Source organism: Aythya fuligula, chromosome 3 (genome assembly GCF_009819795.1).
Source record: "Aythya fuligula isolate bAytFul2 chromosome 3, bAytFul2.pri, whole genome shotgun sequence".
Classification (NCBI taxonomy): domain Eukaryota; kingdom Metazoa; phylum Chordata; class Aves; order Anseriformes; family Anatidae; genus Aythya; species Aythya fuligula.
In genome coordinates, this window is record NC_045561.1 from 81,569,311 (window position 1) to 81,596,149 (window position 26,839).

Consider the following 26,839-nt stretch of genomic DNA (forward strand, 5'->3'; position numbering starts at 1 on the left):
AGTCTTCTTCCCAGATTATGGATTCCTGTCCCTCCAAAGCTTCATGCTGTGCCAAAGGATAACTTAACACCCGTGTCAGCAGCCATATAGAGCAAGCATCCTTCCCTAATGCTGGGGTCACAGAGGTGGGGAGGCAAGACCCATTTCTATTTCTAAGTGAAGAGTATCACAGGAACAGCAGAAGAGCTGGAATTCTCTCGAGTTGTCAAGAGATAACATTGAAGACAAAATGCTTGTAAAGACAGATTCTGAAAAAAGGAGCTACTAGAAAAATGTACTCTTTAAAAGACCTTTATTTTGGTTGCACAGTTACAATTCCGAAGTCTATTTACGCTTACAGTTAGATTGTTCCCAAACAACATTTCATAGTTCACTATGTAAACAGTGCTTTCTCTATCGGTCGAGTGTACAAGAACTTGATAAAATACAAATCAATTTTTTCATCTGTACACTTTTCAGATTAGTTCATCAATGTCAATTAAAAATGCAAATAGATCAATTGGCAGAAAAAAGTGTTCAGTTACATTTTTAATATATTAGTACAAAATGGCACAAAAGGAAAAAGGTCATATTAAAGGCTATAAGCATCACACTTCTTAAGCAGTTTGAGTAAGTTCAACTGATTAAGAAATTATATTTAAATATGACCATTGAACTTGGAATTTAATTTGTAATCTTTTCTTCATCTGTATGGAAGACCTCACACAACATCAGATCTGTTCATGGAAACTGAATCCTGACAGTTTCAGAACAGTAACATTCAAGTGCAGTTAGGAAGCTGGGAATTTCTATTCTTCCCAGTAAATTAAAGAACTCACAGACTAGAACTTATTTTCATCTAGCCAAGCTCATTGATACACACTTCAGATGCAAAGATATCAGGCGTATGCACATAAAACTTTATTTTTAATGCAAAAACTGAAACAAGAAAACCAAAGAATCACATCATCCACCCTACCTACCTTTGCAGAAGGCTTCCAGGCTTAACCACACTTAATGTTGAATACAGAGATATATGAAGCATCTGAAAGGTTAGAGGCAAACTGAAGGCTTAATTTGAAGGCTTCAGTTAAAAAGGGAGATCACATCAACTTCAGCAACCCACATTTTGTTTTTGAACCACCCATATCAAATGGGCAGGTAGGTGAGATGGAACAGAAAAAAAGATGGACATTACTAGCTTAAAACTAAATTCTGAGTTGTGAATTAGTTGCCTCAAGCAACAATTCAGGAGTTTGTTTTGGCAGCAACATTTAGCAATATCTCAAAGATAATCCACTCCTCCCCCACCTTCCTTCTATACAAGTTACCAGGATTTTGATAAAAACCTCTTAAACTTTAAGAGGTTTTCAAGTTAACGGAACAGTTTATGGCGCTGACTGGTTTTACTGGTAAGACAGCACTCACATCCAAGAGGGCAGGTAGTTATATGGACAGTAGAACTGAGAACATTACTTCTCGGGTTAAAACAAAGTCTTATAAAAATAAGTGTGATGAAGTACAGAAGAACCATTATTTTACTTAGCTACACAATCAGCAAACCATGACTGCAGAAATTTCCTTTCATAATTTAAATATCAATTACAACACCTTCTCCAGATACTTATTTTAGAGAAAAATATAGGCCAATTACAAGAATCAATGCTCCAACAGCAAGTATACTAATGAGGATGCACATCTTCTTTCGAGATCTTTGCTGTAAATAGAGAAAAGAAAGTTGATTGAAAACTGCACTACAGTATTAGAAAACAACTCAAATGTCTTTATGGTCCTGCTGCTATTCAGGAAAATGATTTCAATAGTGTTTTCTGGCATAAGTAACAAACTAAGCAAAGAGAATGCAGTAACTTAGACAATGAACATTTATAATTATAACACTTGGGAAAGAAAATGTGTGAAAACAGGTGGCCTTGTACAGAAGAAAATGGACAATCCATCTGCAGGAGGAGGCAGAAATGGCCTTCTATAACAAATATTAAAAGAGTATAAATGTATATAAAGAAGGGGACAAAGGACTGCAGTTTTAGACTTTCACACGATTGACTTTGCTTCTATTCACAGTTATTTAAAAGTTGTTTTTGTGAGGTTTCTTAGGTTCAAACTGCTCAAAAAAAAAGTTGTGAGTAAGAGACTCAACTACAGAGATGTCATTACAATATAGAGTAAGTTTTAGGCACATCCAAAACTTTCTGTCAAAACTTTCATCTCCCACACAGCATATAGCTTGAGATTCCAGAGCAGCCAGGACCAGGAGTAGGTTATCATCCTTTATCTGAAGCAGCAAGAAATTAATTAGAATACTTTACTAGTGGGTTTTGCAAGCTTTTGCTAGTAGCCAAGGGATGATAACAAATCTTGGGATTCTAGGTCACAGCCCCAGAAGCAAAGCCAGGCTCTGCTCCTTGTTTTTAGCAGAGCTTTATGTCTGCTTTTTTGTTGTTTTTCCTGCAGAAAAAAAACTGTGCCGGTTTTTCACTGGAGTAGCAACTTCTCTGCCCAGTACCACGCAGACTACTAAGTTTCTTAGTTATCTGTTCTCTTCTGCTAATCTTGCTGTGTTGCTACCACTTCTCCCATTGTCAGCCTAAGATTTCTTCCCCTCAGTTGTTTAATTATTTAACTTGTTAGAACTCAGCCCTTTGTTAGTGTCCCCTCCTTTCCTCATCTGCTGCCAGATTCTCTCCCTACAACTCTTACACTCCTGGTTTCTTTTCCATCCTGGAGACCACCTCTTACCAACACTGCATAGAAGGAAAGCATTTTTCCCTGTAACACTACTTAGTCAAGGTAGTGAAATAAAGACATGGAGATCTTACTTCCTTGTACACCTTGTAATGTTCAAATCCTAAGCATACTACACAATTCTTTCAAACCCAAGCCAGTTCTCCCATGTGACAAAAGCTTGTCAAAAGCCTTGATAACCTTCCTTTCAGGTCAAAAGAAGTTCATCCTTTCCTCTTCGAGGTACATTAGCACAAAGTTTTAATTTTCAATTTCAATCCCAAAGCTAACACTTTCCACAGAAAATTTTGACTGCTACTATTTTTTTTTTTTCTTTATGAATTTTGTCATTATCAGAAGAGCCACCAGTCACACACAATGATGCATTGTGCCAATTACTGCCACCTGGAATACAATTCAAGGATGTGAATCCTTCTTTCTCCCAGAGATCTGCAAGCAATCCTTCAGACATTTTGTCATCAATGTACTGTCCTAGCTACTGCTAACACACAAGAGGATTAATAATAATAATAATAATAATAATAATAATAATAAAATCATCTAAGGACTAACTTTGACTAAAGAGGGAAGATTTACTTGAAATAATCTTATTAGTAACAAGTGCCAAAAATGTTAGAAAGAAGTCACATTAAAAGGTCTTTTCAAAGGGGCTTTTCAAACTCTCAAACTTTTTTTTTTGAAATGCTTTTTGTAGCATCACCATAGCAATTAACAGAATCAGGACATACACAGCTTCAAGAAGATTTTATACAGCAAAAATTAATGCTAGCTGGCAGCCTCTTCAGAGGACTGCTCTACTCCTCCATTGACCTTTAGAGACTCATTCCCCACATGAAGGATCTTCTTCCTTATTGAGTTGTTAAAGGATTTTGTTTGCTTGTTTTTAAATAACAGTAAAATTCCAGGTGTTCTGAAACAACCTAGCTAATTTCACAGGAAACCCAAACTTTCAGGTCACTGACTTTTGTTTCAGTGACCTAGCAATACCATCACAGTCTAACAAACACCTTCAGGAGAGCTTTGAGGAAAATGAAAATCAAATTCTGAACTGCAAAATTAAGTTTAAATTGTGACAATTGAGAAAGAACAGTTAAACAGAACCAGCCGTTGGTAGTTCTAACCGATGTAGTTCAAACTACATTACCTGGTAGTTTGCTGCTCTTGACAGCTGCTGGTTTGCTTGTTGCACATGTACATCTGCATTTTCCACATTGGCTTCTATGCTGTCTATATTTTAAAAGAAAAGATTTCAAATTTTTGTTAGTCATATCCCAGTCAAAGGTTTGGAATGCTGAAATAAACTTGAGAGCACATGTCACAGCTGCCTCCACCCCCCAAATGCCCATTTCTTCAATATCCACATTTTTAATCCAAAAATCCAAAATCCAAAGTTTTTTCCACTATGGAAGTTGGCCTTTCTTATATTTACGCCTGAGTTCATTTCTGAAACGCCCAGGTTGAATTCATCTGAGTAAGAGCCCCCTGTTCTACAAGCTAGGCTGAGACTTGGAAAACTACCAGAAGAAAAACTTTCAGTACTTTTCTGTCATCCAACTTGCTACTGACTTCTAACCTCTACTCAAAAAAAAAAAAAAAAAAAAAAAAAAAGGAGGGGATCTTAAAAATACTATGGGATAAGGTGACAGAAAATGCCCAGCAAATGTATTCTGGGTTTAGAAAACAGCATGGCTTAGCAGCAAACTCAGAAAACAAATTTTACAATCACATTTATTTAAAAGAATAAGCTTTTCTGCCTGGAGTGTAAAGCAGGAATTTTTGCTGAAGCTGCAGATCACTAGTCAACACACTAAAATTCCCCCCACAAATTCTAATTTCATGAACACACAATTCCAAAAACTAAACACTCCTTATACACATTTAAAAAAGACATAATTAACCATGCATTTAAACTGTTTTAAAAAAAACTTTTTAAAGTTGATCCCCCATCACCTCAGCCAGTCTACCCATTATTAGGTTGCACCTGATTTGCTTTAGCATTAACCTTTACATTACAGGAATTTTTCCAGCAAAAGAATGTACTACACTGCTGCTTCCCAGAGACAGAGAATAACAACTCTTCAGAGAATATTTGAATTGGACTTACCTATCACATCACCTTGCTCATGAATCATCATTCCTAAGTCTTTGAAAATTTCATTGATGTCCATAATATCAGCCTGAAAGGAAACATCACATTAATTGTCATACCATAAAACAAGATCTCTGTAGGTCTAGATAAAAATGCTGTTCCTTTTCCTCCTGAATATGTGCCCAAGGTTCTTTACTCTAAATGGGAAAAAAAAAATAGTACTTATTTGGAAGACTTTTTGTATTATGAGTCAACGTTTATAATAATTAAACCAACTGAAGATGACCGTGCACAAAGAATACTTCATATCACTTCACAAAGAGGATCTCTCTGCTGTGGGCTCATCTACACACAGGTTTGTCTCAGATTAACTGAAAGAACAGGTACATGCCAGCTTGGCTTAATAGATTCATTTTGATTAAACTGGTATAAAAGCATATGCATTGTGTTTTTTTTTTTTGCATTAGCTTTAGTATACCCATTAAATACACACAAATGTCATAAGCACCACAATTTATAGAAATTGCCTCTATGCCATGAAATCAGGACACTGTAAGCATGTGACATTAACCTATTGCCATCTGGTTACAATGAATTCATAAATGTCAACTTGCCACTGTGCAATCTCTTCTCAACTAATGACTGATATATATTTATATGAATGGCAAGGGAGAGATTATCACAAAGTTTATTTTTAGAACAGAATGGAGATTTGTATGTCTTGATAAATCCCAGTTACAGCATCTTTGCTGTTAAGACTAGAGATGTGCATTCCAGGTCACCTAGAAAAGTTCCTTTTATCTTCACGGAAGTCTCTTGATGTCATTATTTCAGCACGCATGACAATTGGTGTACATTACAACTTGATGCTATTTTTTTTTTTTTTTTTTTTTTAATTTTTGGATGAGCCCTTAATTAAAAGTTTGAATGAAGTAGCACAACTGTTTACAGAAGTGTTCAAAGTACAAATGAACAAAAAAACTTAGAAAATGATGATGAACAACACATTGGGAATAACTGGATAGAAAGGCACAGCTTTGCTTCACTTATAGTTTAAAAAACAACAACAATACACAACAGCAATAATCCTTTTCCTCATAAACAAACAATCACATTTTAATCATCAACTGAACCACTGAGGTTAGGCACAGTATCAAAACCTGGCTTTTCTACAGTAGATTTCTAATGCACATTTCACATACCATATAAAAGACAGTATTTGTAGATTTGAAGAAAAAAAATACCCATAAACAGTCCCCAACCCCAATTCCCCAAGGATTTATTTATGCCTGCAATTAATGCTTATACCAGTATAAAACTGTTTTTATTTTGTTTTGTTTTTAAAGCATATTCTGAGATCTGCTGTAAAACCACTTACACTTACCTCTAGCTGCCTAATGGAAGATTCCCTCTCCTCAATAAGACGGAGGTCATCTTCTGTGATTTCTTCATCTTGCACTTGTGCTTGAGGTTGACTGTCAAAACAAAAACCAACCAAACAAACCCAGAAGTCACCATGAGAAATAACTCAGAATAAGAAGAATAAGATGACAGGCAAATACATACTGCACCAACTTTATCAGTTAACAAAACACACTTTTTTAGCCTTGCATGCCTCGCCAACAGGGAAGGTCTAACAATCACATCTTTGATAGAGGAAGCTGCTGCTGTAGCAAATTTGCACATAGCATAGAGCTAGCTCATTGGAAATTCCAAGCATGAATGCAAGGACAAAGTTTCATCTGAATTACGAAGTGCAGAGTTTAAATCCATTTTAGGCAAAAATAAGATGACCAACACCAACAGAATCTGAGACTGCCGTGTAGTTCTTGTAGAGTATGAAAGCAACAGGAGATCCCACGTGATCAACCAAAACTTAACAGTTGTACTCTATTCACAGACTGTGCTTTCCTAAGTTTGGGTGTCCCAAAGCCCAGACATGGACTTGGGGAAGCCTAAGGAGATGTTTGAAACTGAAGCTTGGAGAAAAAAAAAGAAAAAAAAGGGGGTGGGAGTGGAAGATAATGGGAACTGCTTGTTTTTCTTCCCACCTATCCCAACGAGAAGACTTCTCCACACTTGCCCTGTGGAAGAAAGCCCCTGACTAAAAACCAACCTATTCCTACTCCCTCCTGAAAAAGGCGACTGATCAGAAAGTCAGCAACTCTTCCCTGCAGGCCATTTATTAATTTGAATTAGGTTAAGGCTTAAATTCAGCTTACGTGTCCCAAGAGACAAGTGTTCCTTCTTTGTAGTTGTCTTCAGGAGCACCGCCCTACAATTGGTGTATGAAAAAAAAAAAAAGTAAAAACATTATGGACCTGAAAGGAGCACTGTCAGCATTTCGACAATGAGAAAATATTACAAGATTTATAAGTCAACTACAAACTGAAACACGATTTAACATGTTCATTGCCCAATTTTGCTTTATGCATGCATAAAACTGAAGTACAAGCAAAAACATTCAGCTCACTAAATGCCTGTTAAAATTTACAACTACAGCAGCATGTATTTGGTACATAGTAAAAGGGCAAAATTGATATGCTAACAAGGAATATCTCAGCTTCTCAACACTTCTTCACATCAATACTGCATAGAGATCCAGCAGGTGGTTCTTCCTGGTAGGAAAAGTCCTGATATCTAAATGTCCAGCAAAAGTATTTCAAGATCTACTGCAAGGCTAATGTACAAACATAGGGGCAGTCCTTGCTTTTATGTGATAAAGACAAGGAAAAAGTTAAAAATTTCAGAAGTTATCATTTCAATGCAATTCAGCCTTTACTATAAAATGAAATATGTAACTTAGCTATGCATAGAAGTAAGCAACGAAAGCCACTACGCTTATATTGCACATGTTCTGCAGTATCTGCAGTCAAATATGAGCCCTTGTAAAAAGCATTACAGAGCCAAGTTTGACACTGAACACCACCAACACCACCGTAAACAGAGCATAATAGCATATTTCCCAATACTTACAGATACCCTCGAGCTGGCTCTTACTCTGGCTACAAAGTCTTTTTCTTTCTCAGCAGCTTGCCTTTGCAGCCTTTGGAAATTTGTTAGTGCTGTGGTGAATTCCCCCACAAGACGATCTTTCTGTATTTTTCTTTGACGCTAGATGAGAGAAAGTTTTACAAAGTCAAATGAGCTCAGGCTTTTCAGAACTCTGCCATTTGCAGGCTGTTCAATGCTAAGTTACAGACTCTTTTTCCTAAATGGGTATTAGGGAATGCTGCCTACAAAACCATTTTCATGGACAAACCTTCCTTCCCTCTGGAAGCATGCAACTCTGCCACAATTTAAGCCATTTAAAGAGTAAACCCATGATGTAGTTTCATTTAACAGCTGGACATGGGCAGGGACAGGTCATACAGTACTCCATATGCTGATACAGGGAAACCTTCTACCTTCCTTATTATCTCTCAATTATTAAATTAACTCAGTCATTAAGTGTGAAATATTTTCATACTGTGAATTCTAAAATATGCAGAACAGACTGAATGGAGGCAAGGGTACAAAAAAGAAAAAAGGGCAAGGGCAGAGCACTACACACCTGTTTTACATAAACACTGGAAACGTGTATTGAATGGCATACTGAAGTGGGTTCACACTCCCTTATAAGTCCTTAAAAACTGTTCCAAAGATACATGTTCTAACTTCTAGTTTTGTTCTTCTGAGGAAGATGTCAGGGAGGGAAAAGGAACACAGGGCATTCCAGACAGCCTCAATTTCCCTAAATACATACATCACACCAACCCTTCCTTCCAAATTTGTAAGAGGCCTTAACTTTCCATTCATCAACCCAACATCTATGTATTTCATTGAGTTATCTTCAATGAAAGCACTCATGATAAAAGGAGTAAAACATCCCACTGCCAACTTTTCAGTTTCAAGACAGAGCATAAAGCCTGAAAATGCCATAAAGCATAAAAATTAAATGTCTTAAAGCATAAAACCTCTATGCCTGAACTAGAGGTTAATACTAAAACCAAGTTATAAAACCATCAGAAGTTCACAACTTGACAGGCAGAACACGCACAGAACACAATCTACCATTTGAAAACAGTTTTGGGACAATTCATTTTCCTAAAGGCTCCTTGATAACAAGTCACAGACTAAGCAAGTTGGTTTAGTGACAATAATCTGCATCTATGTTTTCTGGGATCCTGTTGGTCTTCCCTTATTTAAGCTATGGATTTCTTTACAATAAGAAACAAAGGATGGTAGTCAGGAGTGTGCTAACAGGAGCGTGCCTTTTCAGAGATAATCTCCTGCCTGAATTTCACACAGACCTGGGAAAGAAGCAGCTTAAAGACTGCAGAAATTGGTTTAGTAACACCTTCTGCCCATTCACCCTAAGAAAGGAAAAGCCCATGGACAAGGCATAACATCTATGCTGATCTGAGATATAAAGGGCAGAAATCATTTGTGCACAAATTATTTGGATGGTGTGCAAATGTATCCGCCCACCTGCCTCACAGTTATGGCAAGCAACAACTCCTTGCCACTGGAAGCATTCAGAGCACCCAGTGAGTCAGAGCTGGCATCACTGCTACAGATTACTAAGTGGCCAGCTACCAAAAATCATAGGCACAATGCACGGTCTTGATTCCTATCCTTTCAGTGAAACTACCTCATTCCTGATACTTAAAAACAACTTTTGAACAAGTCTGGGCTGCAACAAAAATACTTGTGTTGTGATTGTCTCTGTTTTGCAAATGTCATGACCAGCTAAACACTGCTTTGAAAGCCTGAAGTCACTCAAATACTCTACATAAGCCAACATGATAGTCAAACAAGCCATGCTCTTTGTTTTTATACCTGTTCACTTGTTGCAGGCAAAGATCCAAACTCTTTGATGTATTTGTCAGTTTCTTTGGCAAGCTGGTTTGTGTACTGCTGCTTTTGTTGCCTAAAACCAAATGCAAAGTTTCATTAGAGGCTGCTGGTTAAATCTGTCTGAATTTCACCAGTTCTCAGAAACCGTGGAAGTAACTGTTCACTGAAGTACATGAAGCCATTTTATTCTGCTCTTCACTGCGTGTGACAATAGATCACCACAGATTCCAGGTGAGACAGATGCTGAAGGAATGTTTCTTGGTTTGACAGTACAATTGCTCACTTTCTTCACTGTTCTTTTTTTTTTTTTTTTTAAAGGTTTCTTGATTGTTACTCTAACATGTAACAACAAGGTCCCAGTTATTGTGAGCATCTAAACATGAAATATGCTCTCCCACTGTCTATCTGAGGCTGTCAATAATTTGAAAGCACATGAAAGGAAAGGCCAAGTGTTCAGAAAAGTGAAGAAGTGACATATGAAAACTCAAGGAAACTTAGCACACGTTACCTTCATGGACGGATTGGAAAGAATCCTTCAAACATTTGCTAGCATTTTTAGTTGTGAAATTGTGTCTAGATCCTGCCTGGTTACTGCACAAACTGTGTATGTTGATTCAGTCCCCAGTAGGGCATCCACTGTGGGTTGTACCTGGCTAATGTTATGAACCCTGAACTCAGGCTACCACGAAGCAATTTGGCTGTTCACACAAAATGAATGCAATGCCTTCAGTCCAATACACACTTCCTCCTACTATTCAATGGCCACAGTGCAGCGTTAGCCACACTGAAGACTGCCAACTTTCTCACCCACAGGGTTTGCACAACACATCATTTACTTGCATTTATGATGCTGAGATTAATGTGGTAAAGGAGGTCGATTAAAAAAAAAAATCATACTAGTTTGTTAGACTGAGCTGAGAAGTAGAGAGCAGCTGACTGGCATATTCATGAAAGCCCACTTTTAGGTGACTGAAGTATAAAGCACAGCATCTGTGCTTCAGTTTTATTTCTTTTTTTCTTTTTTTTTTTTTTATTTTTTTATTCTACAGTATCATTTCTTACTGTAACTTTCCTTATTACAAAGACATTCCCCTTTCTCCACCAGTACTGTATCTCAAAAAAAGCCCACAAAAAATGAATACGTCACCTTGTGAAACTGATATAGACAGATTTGAAGAGCTGGCTGTGGAGTGGGGTGGAGGTTTGGGGGAGCGCTTGCTTTTTCAACAGTGATATTGCTTTCTGGTCCTGCTGCTTTTCCTTTGCTGACATACAGAATAAGCTTTGTACATGTTTTGGTACTGCAGGCAGTGTACACGGGTAAGCCACCTGACTAGTGTACAAAGGCTATCCAAAATTAATTTAAAGAAAAAAGAAAAGGCTTCTCAACATTTAAATTTCAAATATTTCTCTATACTCAATTTTCTCAGTGAGATCAAGCACTCTGCCTAACAAAAAAAAACACCTGATCACCTTCCAGGAGATTGTTTACAATGCAATGAAATTAAATGTTTTTATGTGAAGTACTCACAGCTGTTGCCTCAACTCATGTGTGTCTTGTGGTGTCCCGAGCTGATGTAGTATCCTCTGTATTTCAGCAGCTGTTTGTGAAGAGGAAGAGAAATTTTAATGGTGCACATAAATTTCCAACTTATTTTTATGCATTTTTGCTTAATGGTTCTAAAACAATAACAGTTGACAGAAACTGATATTCAAGACTTCTTTTTAAAACCTACTAAAAAGATTCCACTAAGAAGTCCCAGAACAGCTAGTAAATATTTGTGCCAAGTCAAAAACAAAGCCTAGGGTTTCTTACAAAGGAAGGGAATATATTCAACTGTCTAGGTAGAAATAGGCAATGTAAAGGTCAGCAGTTTTAATGCAGTTAGTATAAATCAGGCGTTTTAGTTATAATTTTGTAAATAAGTAGCACAATTCTTTTCTAGTTTAATCATATTTTATGCATGTCATTTTGGAAAGCCAAATTAAAGACTCATAAGACACCACTGTACAAACAAGTAATTCAGAACCAGTGCATCAATGAAGAGGTAGCAACAAAGCATTCACAAGCCTACCACACTTTAAAAAAAAAAAAAAAAAAAAAAGTAAATAAGGTATCCAGGTTGAAAGTTTAATTTTGAGATCATTGTTCTCGATATGTACTTACATTTTTAGATGTGGGATATAAACCACTTGTGATTTTTAAGTGTATTTCATCCAATGCATTAGTTTTGAACTACAGAAGGAATGCTACGTCTAAGCCATTTTTTCAGGTTACTAAATTTACTCTCACATGAAAAAGCCAGGGGGAAAGTGGGCAGTCACTTCAGGACATTGAGTTTTTATCACACTACAAAATCAAAATTCTCAGTGTGCTCTATCTTGGCTTAACACCCTCATATACTCCAAAAAGAGAGAATACATATACCAAATAACTTATTTTTGCTCATCCACAGTTTGGATCAGACTTGTCTTCCTTGTATTTCTGTGGTGCTTTCCAGGCAGACTGGTACACCTCTACCACTGTGCACATCCAGGTAATAAAGATACAAACATAATGGGGAAGTTGGTAGTCAAGTTCTATATGAGTTTAAAATCAAGTATTTCAAGACAGAAGTCTTTGGGGGAAATTGAGAGGACACAACTAAAATTTAATCAGAGAAACCGCAGTGTAAGATGGGTTTCACACAGTTTTCACTGTTGTTGAACTGAAAACCACCAAAACATAAGTGAAAATTCTTGAATGCTTTCTACAGTCAAAACCTACCACCAGGAATCAGTTTCTCCCTGGTACCTGCTGGGGCAAGGAAGCTCTGTGCAGCCTCCTGGACATCAATGCTTCTGCACAAAGCATTGTGCAGAATTGAGCCCAAACAGGCACCAGTGGCCACGTGTACTGGTAAACAGCTGTTTTGACTAATTAAGCTTTCTTTTTACGTTAAGTATTTTGACTAAGCTTTCTTTTTATGTTAAGTATAATACATTGTTTAAAATTTAAAAAATGTGACTGTCCGCTTATCTTTTGAATTCAGTGATAAGCTTTAGCATCTGTAAGCTTAGAGAGTAGTTTGCTTTCAGTTGTATTTGATCAAAGACATTCTCCCCTACGATTCAAGGGCTCAGTCTGGTTGTGTTTACACACGGCGTAAAAACCACCTGCAAGCACTGTCCTAACATCAATTTTTGCAGACAGAAAGAGTAGCGTATTTTACTGCCACCTAGAGGTATTTAACTACAAATGGAAAAGTGAAATTTGTTTTAAAAGAAGGGCTCACACCTGAGAAATGCTCTGAAAGAAAGCCTGCATTTAAGATATTTTCATATCAGCTTAATTAGATATTTACCCTATTTCTGAAAATGAACACAAGTAGATGATTGAGAGGAAATTAAAAGCCAGCACTTGGCTGGACACTACACGGTTCTAGGCAGGGGGAAGTTCATCCCGGTTCAGGTCTCGTGATTCAAGAATTCAGCACAAAATTAAAACACGTTTTTTACCAAGAATCCTGTAAGCAGCATCAAGAAACATCAAAATAACCAAGTGCTAACAGGCTTTGTAATTTGTCCGGGAAAAATAAAATAAAAGAATGTACATATCAAGGACTGAACTGACACCAATTTTTCTGGGCTTCCTTTAATTTAGGATTTTCCTCCTTAACCTTTCACAAGGATATTATTTAGAAAGAAAACAAAGAACATTTCTTTTTCAACTTTTCAATCATGGGAACTATACAGCACTTTGAAACATGAAACACTGCTTATACAAGTAAGCCTACAGAAAAAAAGGTAAAGTAAACTTTTGCCAAGTCTTCAGCAGCAGTCTTGACACTGTCTTCGTAAGAAAGCCAAAAGCTTGTCGTGTTGTATGGCCACTAAACAAGTTGGTAGGGAAAGTAGAATATAGAAAGCAAAGCTGACCTAACCTTCCTGCAAAATTTACAGTACACACCTGCAGGTTTACAAGGTAAAGAAATCCATCCTTTGTACTCCTTCACATTAATATAAGAAATAAGTTTTTAAGCCTGCATACACTGTAGTTTTTCTTATATTGTCTTATAGATTTTGTTATTACAGATTTCTTACTGTAGCTAATTCTCACTTTGACATTTCATACATTATAGATATAACTGTAAAACTGCCTAAACCACAGACATTTGTCTGGACACATGAACTCGTACAAATTTATTGATAAAAAACGAATTTGAAATAGATTAAGACAGTGCCACCTGGATCATAGAGGTGAAGCATCTTGTTCCTTCAGACATACACACGGTGATCTTAGGAGAATTTGATTTTAAGCAAGAACTAGCTTCAGAACTTTCAGGTAAAAGTCACCATCCCTTCCCTTCCTCAGCAGGAAAGCGTGGTAGCCACAGCCTCTCCTCCTGGAAGCCAGAAACACCTCTGCTGTTCTGTTTCGGAAGCAAGTACCGAGATGGCCTTGGCACTGAAGAGGAAAAGTGAAACTGCTGGAAACTTAGCAGTACTTTTTGTAAATCAGAGGCCCCTAAATTTCCAGCTTCACCCCTGATCACAGCATTCATAATGCCTTCCTTGTTTAACCAGCTTTTTGCCCCTGTGCAGGGAATTCAGGGTGGCAAAGCACCCAGCTGCTCCTTAGGTGCCTCTCATTTCATCGGCTCTGACACTCAGGTGTCCCTGAGAGCTGAAACACAGGCCTAAACCATAAGGCCATAGGGCCTTATATACACAAATACACTGATAATCATCAGAAACTAAAGATACAAGCACAGTTTTGACTGGCTCCTAGGTGACCTCATCCCTCAAGGTGTTTTTCTTTCCCTACTCCCTGATTGTTCCAGCTTCCCACACCTTGTGGCAACGACCAGGAACTTGTAGTCAAACAGGAGTAAATCTTTCTACCAGAGGTCCTTTCTGCCCTTCTGGGCACTACCAATCCCATGACAGAGCCTGAATGGATCTTGCACACAACTTGAATCCATTCCAGTGCAAAGCTTGATGCCTTAGCTCGTGCTCCTTGCATATGCAGAAGTAGCTGCTGGACTTTGCTCTGGAGCTGCAGAAGCACACACGCTGTGTGCACACAGTCATTTTTTCAGAAGTCGTCAGAGGCAGGCTAAAGACTGCGGCCAGCCCTGCGCTGAAGGTCGAGGTAGGTGTTGGCATGGAGGGACGCCCAGTGGTTCTTTCAGAGCTCACACAGCAACCCCAGGGGGAGCAGCACCTTGTCAGCCCAGGTTGGCAGCAAGCCACCGAAACCGGGAAGTCCTGCAGGAAGCAGGCTGCACAACACCACTTGATCCAAATGCATTTTCTCCAAGCAATTGCCATCTCACCTGCCAAAGGAAGCAATCTTTCCACCTCACATTGAGGTATTAGAAAGTAGCAATACTATATTAGTAAGATTTTTCATTCCTCTTCCAGCATTCCTTACCTGTACTTCCTAAAACGTAACAATTACCTGTTGAGAGGTACTCGGCCACTCTGAGCAGTCACATGCTCAGGAACAGGTCAGCCATGGTTAATGATGAGCCAGAGGAACAATTAAGACCTAACCTGAATTCCTATGGAGAAAATTACTTCAGAGCCAGCTCGTGTTTACTTTTACTAGGCCAAACAGTGGTTCCATTTATATGCAGCGGAAGCTCTTCCTCCAGGTGAAGAGAATAAAAAAGGGCACAGAAAAGAATAGGAATGCTGCTTCATTTTCCCTATGTGAATTGCAGGGGTATTGAGATTTACAGTGGAAATATGTATGTATATTTTTATTTTTATTTTTATTTTTTGTAAAGGTAGGATTATTTGAGAAGCATGCTCCTGACAGATTTGCAACACATGGTATTTATTCCATAGATAAAACGTATTTCAAATATTGGATCACACACCATACTTGACTAACCGCTGACTTTTAGCTGGCTGGGGAAGAAGAAAGTCTTACCTCCTTTCTCCTTGCCTTCCCTTATTTTTCAGATGGCTCTGCAAAATCTTTTCCATTACTCCAAGTTAACCCACATAATTGATTGTTCTGCTGCTTGAATGTGATAATGTTTAAAATCACATAGGAAGTTTCAACTTGAAATAAAAATAAATAAATAAAACAAAGATCAAAATGTAGACAACTTCTTGCCTCTATCAATATAGGAGCAAATGCAACTATCCCCAGCTGAGAACTAACCATCACTAGGCAGGCTGTAACACCAGTGTATTCTTGCAGAAGGAAAAAAAAATATAAAAAAAAAAATCCTTGAGTAAAATCCTAACGTTGTAAAGGCCTTCATCCACTGAGAGGGGAATGATGAGAGGACAGCAGGTCACCCACCTTCTTTGGTAAGACTGAGAGATGTCCAAGCACTACACTCATCTCTAGCATGAGACAAGGGACGCTGAGGATGGTCCTGAGTTCCTGGTGATCCCTAGATGGTCCCTAGTGCTCCTGAGGAGCACTAACCAATAACTCCAACTACAGGAGAGATGCCTTCCCAACTTACCTATGATCAGCCACTTTCCTATTCAGTTTTATGTTACTCAGTCTAGCATTTAGAAAACTAAACTTCAAAACCCTCAGTTGACTGTGAACATCTTCATCTTGTTGCAGCTTCACAGCTGAGAAGTGAGGTGTATCAACACAGCCCACAGAATCCTTAAAAGGAAGCCACAACACAGAAACGTAGAACTGGGGGAAAAAAATTACTTAATAAGTGCTGCTTATTACCACTTCGCAGCCTGAAACTCACTTCTTATTTGGATCACACACCACTGCATTGTAGCCATGGAGCAGCAATTTCCCTAAGTGCTACAGTCCAAGCCTGAACAACCACATTGCCGGATTTAATAAAGCTACTGCCTAATGATTCCACAGGATGTGCAGCGCCCACTGGGCATGCACGGAAAAATCACGAGCAGCAAACACCAGGTATCAGCCTACAAAGAGGACAACAACCAGCCAAGCAGGCAGGGCAGGTACAACGAAATCTGCACTGCAGAACAGCAACGCCTAGGACCCGTCACAGGAAGAAGGAGCGCTGTTTCAGCCAGCACCTACAGCTGCTCCTGAATGTGAGCTGTAACAGTGAGGGGTCACCCCCCTGCCGCTGTCTTTTACTAAAAAAGGGGCAGATTGGGTTTTAGTCAGTGCAGAGAGTTCATAGATCTAAATTCAGAAGGACTGAAACTATCAGTAGAGATTTAAGGTCACTGATTTTTAGTTATTATTCTAGCTCCTGAGCCCAAAGAGAATAAACAGGATCAGCAAAGCACTCCTTCGTACACACAAAAGGGAAAGTCTGCTCCACATGAGGCTCTGGCTCAGCTACGGCTTCACGGGGCAAATAAGCACGGTGTACAACAGCAGCACGCTTACCTTTCAGAAATGCATTGTCAAAGATCTTACACACAACACCAGTGGCTGGGTAACTATGAAGAAGTTACCTACTCGTTTCCAGTCGACCAAGGGAGTCAACAAACAGCACACCCGGTTGCAGACTGCGTGGAATCCAATCAATTCCAGAGTCACTTCAGAGCACATTATTGGAACAGGAGAATTAATTGTAAAAATGACACCACTACAAATTGTTTAGCTTTTGCTTGGGGGTGACAGACTTCCTCAATTTATTCAAATCCAATTCAATGTGTTTTCCTTCTGTGCTTTGACTGAAACTACTTGGCTAAGGACAGATACCGCAAAAACATTCGTGGACTGATCTTTTATAAACCCTGTTGCATATAACAAACAGCCTGGTGTAGTTGCAATAAAATCAGCATATTGGAGTTTGCTGCAATGAGCAGAAGTACCTCTTTAGAACTATTAGTGCAGTTCACGTTCACTGAAGATTTCAAGTAAACCAACACTCCTGTGCCATACATCTTGCTAACCCTACTTTGCCCATGAGTAAGAGTTCAACAGTAATTAAAGCCAAAAAAACCCTAACCTAATAAAAACTAACCCACCTGCTCCAAGAGCACACTTAATTGCAATTATCTAAAAGTCAGCAATTTGATTTCAAGTTATTTATCTAATTCTGTCTTAACTGAATGTATCACACTGATTATTTTAAAACAGAGTAATACATCAGTGCAGAGGAACAGTACCTGAAGTATTTATCTAATCAAATGAGGGATGGAATGAAGATTGTCCTCAGAGCTCTAAGGACTGAGGACTTGATTGGTACAAAAGAGTGAGAAAACACTAAGTCTTCTACTCTTTCCTCTTAGGTTTTATTAGCTTCTCACATTTTTAAATAAAATCATGCCCCCAAGTGACCAGAAACATACATGTAAGTAGCGGTGTCTGGAGTTGAGGATCTGCCTTCAGTTCTTTCAGTTGAACTGTAATCATTTCATGTAGAGTACCAGCATTTCCAACAGTCTTACAAAGAAACCGTCAAGTGGGATTGAAGTAATGCCTGTTCTCCTAATGTGGGTGTAAAGCACACTAAATGCACGTTTTTGGGTAAACAATATTTGACCATGTGATCAATCATTACAGCTCAGCTGAGGGGAAGTCATTAAACCAAGCTGCAATCACTTAGTATTCATAGCCTAAATTCTCCCTGGAAACTCCCTGAAACCCCGAAGTCTGAACTTTTCTCTAAAGAATAATTTATGTTTTGTAAGTGATGCGCTATTCTGCAGCGTCCAATAGCTGCACAAACACCATAACCCCAACCCACCTAGGCAAAGAAAGCTTGTTCATTAAGAGCTCAGGCCATTAACACAGGAAGCTTACTCAGGCATTGACAAGGAAGCTGGGACACGCAACATCACCGCCTGGCCAGCACAGGGAAATACCTGTCACTCAAGGGGACAATTACAGCCAACCACGGCCCTGGGTTTATTCACAGCCCTTACAGATGGGCAGCATATTGCACACCAGCTTTATGGGACATTTGATAGAGGGCTCTCTGGATAACCAAACTGCCATGCATTCTCCTCTTTTCTTGCCCACAAAGGAGGAAAATCCAACAGAATTGAACTGGATGAAGTATTTTAACTACCTTAGAGAGGCTCTGAAAATGGACTGTCAAGGGATAGGAAGGAGCATGAGGAGCCCAGCACCAGAAAGACACTGACCTGCTGGAGCAACAGTTGCTCAGACAAAATTGCAAATGTCTCCACCGATCATAGTGCTGTTTGCAACTGCACAGTGATTTTACAATCCCTATTTAAATCACTTCCAAATTAAAATGGCTTAATTTACAGAGATCTTTCTTCCCCACCTTCCCTAAACTAGTCAGCTACGGCACAGCAAAACAATGCAGGACAAGGCAAATTCTGCCTTTTCTGCACGCACTGACACAAATAGTGCTCTGGGGTCTACATGGAAGATCCATTTTTTCCTCTATTCTGCTACCAACATAAATAAATCCCTCTCCCTCTTGTGCAGTCATCCACATAAGGCACAGTTTCATATGCCATTTTCCCCACAGAGCCATCATGTTTTAACAAACAAGACAAAACGTAGAACAACAAAAAAACTCTCCAAATCCATAAACAAATCTGTTAGGCATACTACAAATATAAAAGCTACTTTACACCGAACAAAGCCTCTAGGAACAGCAGACACACAATTCATGCTTAAAGTTTTCAGAGATGGTTTGCTTCTAAAAGAACTGTGAGGCTTCATGACTTCACCTCATTACAGAAAGAAACACATTTAGGAAGATCTCAAGTATCTGAATCCCTCCTCCTCCTCTTACCCTTTACATTCAGGTTACGATTTGGATATAGCAGATTCAATCAAGTTCAATTCCTCAGCTTTGGGAAAGACCACAAAAGGAAATGCAAAGGACCAGAACTTAACCTCCTTAAGTAACCAGCCTTTTCCTGGTTTTACTGAAATCAGTTAAAGAGTGAAATTTCACCCTAGATCCAAGAAGTCTTCCTGATGACAGCACCAACAATAAAAAAAAGGTATATTTCAACTAATTCCCACAAAGTCCAGTTCTCATTAACTGCAGCTAATTGGAAATTTGTAGCAATACCATTGTTATAGTCTCAGCAAGCCCTACTTGCTTTAAAATCACACCTGTACAAAACCACACTGTACACATAGACAAAACAGAATTCTGTTTTCTTACAGGCTGTGATTTCAACACCTCGGTGATTTTATTTACCTTTCACATGGCCATCTGTGTCCTTCTTTAGCTGAAAAATATTCATGTGAATCTGTTGGTGATACAAACATGGTGGAAGAAACAGTTTCTCATGAATGTTTCAGCCTGTAAAAGGCATAGAACAGAACTCTAATATTCCTCAGGGCTTAGTCTATGGTTATGATTTTCTACAGTTACATAAAGCAAAATGGAAAGTCATATGATGCATGTAATTCAGCTCCTATTTTAACAACATCCAGTGAAAATACTGGCCTACAGAATGCTTGGGATGTACCAGAAATTAGACAAACTTGCTGTCACAGGAGAGGCATCACATGATAAAAGAATCACAGAAGGCCATCTCTGCCAGTTGAGGTCGACCTTTTGGGAATGTGTTTTATGCGAACTGATGATTGTGCTGCCTCAACAAACAGAAAATAAGTAGTCAGCTGAATGCAAGAGTCTTTATGAGAAAGAATCTCTCAAAGCTAGACAGACTCACCCCAGCCATATCTGATTTTGGCTACTGAATGACTATTATTATTATTTTTAAATCATTTTTGGTGTGCTGAGCACGTGCTTCTCCAGCAGGGCTGATTTTCAGTGTACAAGAACAAGTCAAATACTCTATCGCTAACCTTGTCAGAACCAAGCAAGGGTAGATTATGACATTCTTACCAACTTCACAGCTACTGTTGGGCGAAACCCTACCGCAACCTTTATGAATTCGGGGAGCTGGGAAGGGAGGAGCAGTGAGGGAATAGGAGTGCCTCAGCTGCACTGGTGTGAGTTCTGTATCTGTTTGATTAGCTTCTGTACCGGAAATTCCCCTAACTCAAAGACTGGTTGTGCTTTATCAACACCAGGCTTTGTTTTGAGCTCTCTATCAAAATGCAGCATGCTGCTGTACTGCCTCGAAAGCAACAGCTCCTAAGCACAGTCTGCAGACATCAGTGGAGCCACAATAGTTACCTACGTAGCCCGTGCTATTTTTGGTCTTTGGGCATTGTACAAAATTTTGTAGCTCTGTGCAAAAACAAACAAAAACGACTTAGAAGCAAAGCAAAAGCACAGAAGTCTGCTTCCTCAATGACCCACACATAGGAGAGAGGCTTGAGAAGAACGTGTGTGTGTGTGGGGGGGGAAAACAACACAAAACCCACAGCTAGCTACTTCATCTTGCATAGTCCCTGTCACAAGTGCACAAATCTCTCCAGCTGAGAAGGGGCTCCTACTCCTTCAATCCTATCTTTCCTACTCTTACAGCTGTGCAACTGCCCTTGTAAATTAATGCAACTCCCAATCTGCTTCTATTTGGAGCTTGTTTGAAAACCAAATGTTTTCCCTCTTTTTGCTACACACAAAAAAAATTATTCCGTCAGATTCAAATAACTGTTGACCTTCATCGTCACACTTTCAGGAAGCCTGAAATAAACATATTTTAAAGCTTTTAAATTAGGCTTTTTGTTTTACTTATTTTAATCTCAAGTTTCCATTTGCTGAAAGATCAGATTTTGTTTTGTACTGAGAAAAAATTAAAAAAAATCACAAAATAGACTCAATGCTCTCACCTTAATAGGCATATTCCTATTATATCCCTACATCCCTGGCAAAAATCTGTAAGCAGGAGGGACTTGGTTTGCCATAAAGAAATATTTTTTTGCTGGCTCATCTCGCTTCTGTGAATTACTCTCTTCCCTTGTCTATCCAGTTGCAGTAAACGAGCGACCAATACGAAGTATTTGAGAGTGGTACATCCTGAAGGAAGATAAAAAGATTTTGCTTACGTTATAGCAGCTGTCATTATGCTACCATGTAGGTGAGAGTGTGACCTATGAAACCACGTTCTGTTATTACTGCTCCTTCAATAAAACTGATTAAAAAACCTTGATAATAGGTACACCACTTGCAAACCAGACAGGCTGGAGCTCTCTATACCTCTCTGCCTCTTCTGCCTAAGGCCTGCCACTCTGCACTGAATACCAAAGAGAGCCTTGAAGCCTTTATTTTTGCAATTCCAACTGCTTTTAACAAACAGCATAGAGAAACGCTCCAGACTAGTTCCCTCAATCTCAGCTCACAGACGGTGCTGATAGGCAAAACATGAGTTTGGATCTTTTCAGGCTGAGGAAAGTAGACTCCACTCCCCAGACGTTGTTATGGGATGTCATAATCACTTTTTTCTACAGAAGTGTTGGAAATGTAAAACAGAGCAAGGATCCTTGCTTTCTAAAGAACAGCTGAGCAAATCTTTCCATAGAACCTTCTAGAGGTTGAGACATCCAGCTGCCTTCCTGGCTTAAGTTTCCAAGAGAGTTTATAGCTTCAGGGTCCTTAAAAATCACCAATCAGTGCACTCTTTCCCAAGGAAACTTGGAGAGCCTATTACAACCAGCATCAACTGTACCAATTTACCAGCAGCTTATTCAAGGCAAAAGCAATCTACAACTCTTAACACGCTTTCAACATAAATCAACTGCATGATTGGATCAACAGATCAATAAAATCTGTTCCTTAAAGTTAAAAGAGTGCTAAGCTAACCCAGCTGTTACCTGATTTAAATGATCCTCTCCATTAACGCAGAACAGCCCAAACCAAAAACAAATACCTCCAGTTGATTTCACTGCTGGTGTGCTTAACCAGCACAGACCTTTGTTGGTCAGTAACAGTGGGCTAACGAATTAGGAAAGACAGGAGGTAAGGAACACAAGTATCAATATAGCAGCGGTAGCATGCAGATGCATTACGAAGTGCTTGATGTTTAATGTATGCTTTTGATCTTTTATATGTGTGGTATATTAAAGCCGGTTAACCAAGAACCAGATCAAACGCATTACTTTTGGCAGGGCTAAACAATTCAACCTAGAAGTTGTAAAGTACTACTGTAAATATTTTAATTCCAACCAATGCTGCTTCCTATAAAGCTGTTTTATCATGAAACCTCTGAAGCACAGTACTGCCTAAATCAGGAATATAGCTAATAGTAATAATAGCTAAAAAAGTATTCAAGCCCTTAGATGGCCCAATCTAAACCTGAAAACAAGTAGATAATTGAGGGGAAAGCTAAAAAACAGAACAAAACAAAAACAATAAAACGAATGTGTCTACCACAGGCTGGAAGATGCCTCTGGAAGAAGCCATGATGCTGTAAAGTGAAAGACTACAGAACCGACTGAGAGGATTTCAGGAAACAAAGCACAAGGGCTTACAGAGCCAATTTTTAGTTGAGGGAACAGAACCCGAATGTACAGAAACTTTTCAATAAAGCAAAACTAAAATTTTTCTTTGTAAAAGATTTAATGACTTAGGAAATAAAGATTTAAAGAAATTTCAGCCCAATCTGTGTCACCAAGCTGTGCTACAAGTACCAACTCCTAAAATTTGTCTAGCAAAACAAAGATCAAAGTTTTAATTAAAACTGATACACTTAACTGATCAGACTTCATCTGAAGTTTTAATCCTACACACGCATGAAGTCCTTCAAAACTTTACAACCACGCATGCCAAAACCTAGCTGTTGATGGCTAGCTCCCTTACGACAAACAGTACTCTTTGCATAATTCACAAAATCAATTTATATTTACTTTTCATATAAAATAAACCTATCAGAGAGATAACTGAAAATGGAGAAACGAGGATACAACTGAGAACCCTAACTGCCCTAACTTACCTCTAACTTTAACACTTTAGTTAGGTGGCTAAAACATTAGGTGGGATGAGTCTGAGCAAAGGCACGTTAACGCTTGCATAACCTTACTTGCACATTAAGTATGTATTTCCAAGGGCAAGCTGTAAGGCCATGCCTTCAGTCTCTGATAGGCACTTCAAGCTCCAGCAAATATTTGAGGCAATCCTTGTTCAGCAAACACCCCAACCTACAATCTTAAGGTGCCATGTAACTGGCCAGAACAAAACTGGCTTTTTACCAGCAGCCGTCTTACTAATTATACATTTGTTCTGTGAATACAGAGTGATGCTGCACTTCTCCAGTGCACATCACATTCAACCACACATCTGAAGGTCTCCATCTGCGTTGTGGTGTGCCACAAACATGTCAAATGAGCAGGTGAGGTCAAGGAGTGAATTCCCATGAATGAGTCTGAGAAACTAACATAGAACGTGGGGCGCCACTATTGAAGTTTCGTATCAACGTGCATAAATTCAACTTACAGCATTGTGTGATCTTCTGGATGTTAGAAGTTATGCGCTGGGCTAGCTGATTAGGATCCACAAAGCCGGCACTGTACGACATGGCTGAGAAGATTTACTGTCAAGATCATCCACGATGGAAATGGGTCTCCACCTGTTAAGCACACCTAAAATCACACCCAGAAAAGAGAGTTACGTTTTGCTCATTCACTTACAAAGGTCTTCATCAGCATAAAAAAAAAATATAGCGGAAAAGATTAAAGAAAACTCCATATACTAACATTTACCTTCTTCTGCAGAGTACTTCAAAACAGAATTCAACAAAACTTTTCTTAAGTAAGTGCTAAATACAAATGTGACACGTGACATCCTTTTAAAATTTCCCACAGTAAGATAACTGTTAAGTTTATTAAAATTCACAGCTTAAGATCTGCAATTACTCTACAGCTGCTACATCACAAAAACTACTTCTGTTGTCAAACTTCTAACATTTTCCCTGGTGTAAGCAAAGGAAAAGTATGCGTTTTCATTTGTTGCCATTACAGAAAAAGTTGAACTTTTATTCTGTGAGTGCCAAAACCTCTGAGGAATTACGCCCCAAACCAATTGCATGGTTATTTCCATACCATATATTACTTATCCCACCAAAACAACACAGCATGTTAAATTGCTGCGAAAAACAATGGCATTTTCTTGTAAGGTATGGGAGTGAATGAGGCATCCTGTGTCCTCCTACCACCAATGACTTTACCAATTTCAGTTTTAGCTGTAATTAGTTTCACTTGAATTCTGTGAATTGCTATATTATACCTTTTCAGCTGCTGTATTTCTCAAGATGAACTCATTTTTTTGCAGTCTGGGTACACAAATGCATTTGTAGGGGTGTCTTTTGCACCAAGGACTATCATACCTTATTTTAAAAGGCCAAAAATCAGTAACACAAATATACTTACAAATACATTTGCCCTAAAAGGGCACACAGGCAATTACACAGCATGTAACTAACTGCAAACATCCCAGTCTGCTTTCCTTCATCACAGCCCCAGTTCCAGCCCAAGTTCAATGATGCTCTAAATCCAAATTAGCTAAGGATACATGTGCAAATTGAAACTGGCATTCATCCACTCTGCAGTGAGGACGCAGACTAATCAAGCATATGCACTCAAACCCACAATTTCAGACAGGTCACGCCTCGTTTATTTCACCCTTTCCAATCCTCTGCACATCACATTCACTAGTTTAACATTTTAACCTCGACAGTTCCCTGCGTTTCCCACTGTTTGACCCAGACCGTGCGCCTTCTATGCAGAGTGCTCTTCTCCTGGGCTATCAGCTTCTCATTAAAAGGCACTGCTAAAACAGAGTGAGAAAGCCAACTGACTTGTCAAGTGTGATACCGGCTGTATGGTCTGCAAACTCAAGCCACTCAAGTCCTTACAAACTTTTTAAAGAAAAAGTAATACAAAACAACAGAACACAAGAAGCTAATTTACAACTCTTGATGCCAAATGTAACTTTTTTCACCTTCAGAAATGCCATATATTAATACAGTGCAGCAAAACCCCAGTTGTTTTACAACAGGCCTGTTCTCACATGACTGTCTGGGAGAGCAGCTGTGGGTGAAAGAAAACCAAACCTTCCTGTGCTCACCATTCCTGGCAGAGTTGCCAAGAGATTGCACTGGTCAGCCCCACAAAACGTCCCGTGCCAGAACTGCACCATGGATACAACTAGAGGCTTGGCTCACAAGTGCTGCCCTGCAGGGCACGTTACCTGTGCTAGATGAATGAGCTGCTGCTACCGTGCAGACAAACCCTCCATGTCCTTGGGAAGGGTCCCAATTCCTGTCTGGAGGCTTCAGGCCCTGAAGTATCCCCTAGTAATAAACAATCTGCCTGCAGATGAAGAGACAGCAAGAGTATTTGCATTCTTCTACGTACTTGCTGTACAGTCACCCACAAGTCACTCTGCAGTGTATTTCCTATCTTAGTGTGTACTGCATGCAGATGCAAGTTATTTTGGGTCACAGGCTAAAGCTTGAAGTCAGACAGCCTAAATCCCACTTGTCTGGACCAAAGTTAGCATAACAACCCTTGATCTCTTTGGAAACTCCAGGCAATATTGCATTGAATCTGTATTTTAAGCCCAAACCCTTGTAAAATTTATAGCAAGTGAATGGCTCGACAGCTTAGTACATTGTATTTCCCACTGAAATTATAGAATTTCTTTACTTAGTCAATCACAGACATAAAATCCAAATAAGACACCTAAAAGATGTCAGTTCAAAAAAAGAGAAATTCTCTAAGCTGTTGACACTGCTTTTTCTTTTTTGGAAGTTACAACTGTTCCTAAACATGTTAGCAGCATGCTGACTGGAATGCCAGTACTGGCTAAAAATACTTTTTAGTTAAATATTATATTTAATGTTAAAAGTTAAACATTAAAATGCAGTTGCTGAGCAGAAGAGCCAGCAAGAGACCAATCATCTTGTGCAAAAACATTGCAGAACTGAAACAGTCCTTTAGGGCTGTTTTTTCTCCCCTCACATATGTATTCACCAGGCAGCTGCATGTAACTTTTTTTTTTTTTTTCAGCCATTCAAGCGTTGACAAAAGGAAAGTGCTTGACTTTTTTTGTCCTGAAAATTTCTATAGCTGCATTTGGGTATCTTTAAAGAAGCTGCATTGCCCTTTACTGTGGTGCTCCATCAATATACAGATTATAAAACACACAAGGCTTGGAGCTTTTCAACTTTCTGGCTACACAGCTGGGCAGCCAAACAACACATAATGAGAGGATGTTCAGATGATAATACTGTGAAGTCCACAGGATACAGGTTAGCACGTGTAGTCCTCTCTAATGAAGAAACAGCACCCTATCTAGAATAGGTGAGAGGAGTAAAATTACAACTGTAATTAGATTACGCTGTATAGTACTGAGTCTGTGA

At 39.0% G+C, this 26,839-nt stretch overlaps 1 protein-coding gene across 1 annotated transcript in view; it reads right to left on the reverse strand.

Annotated features, from left to right (window-relative positions):
- Positions 1-275: 275 nt before the first annotated feature.
- Positions 276-26,839, reverse strand: part of STX7 (syntaxin 7) — a 30,650-nt gene continuing 4,086 nt past the window's right edge. Inside the window, exons 2-10 of the mRNA XM_032184884.1 lie at positions 23,914-24,059; positions 11,202-11,271; positions 9,653-9,743; positions 7,808-7,945; positions 7,054-7,106; positions 6,216-6,306; positions 4,847-4,919; positions 3,887-3,969; positions 276-1,696 (exon numbers count right to left, since the gene is read on the reverse strand). Coding sequence (XP_032040775.1) covers positions 1,604-1,696; positions 3,887-3,969; positions 4,847-4,919; positions 6,216-6,306; positions 7,054-7,106; positions 7,808-7,945; positions 9,653-9,743; positions 11,202-11,271; positions 23,914-23,995 — 774 coding nt within the window. The 5' untranslated portion in view covers positions 23,996-24,059 and the 3' untranslated portion in view covers positions 276-1,603. The remainder of the gene's footprint in view (positions 1,697-3,886; positions 3,970-4,846; positions 4,920-6,215; positions 6,307-7,053; positions 7,107-7,807; positions 7,946-9,652; positions 9,744-11,201; positions 11,272-23,913; positions 24,060-26,839) is intronic.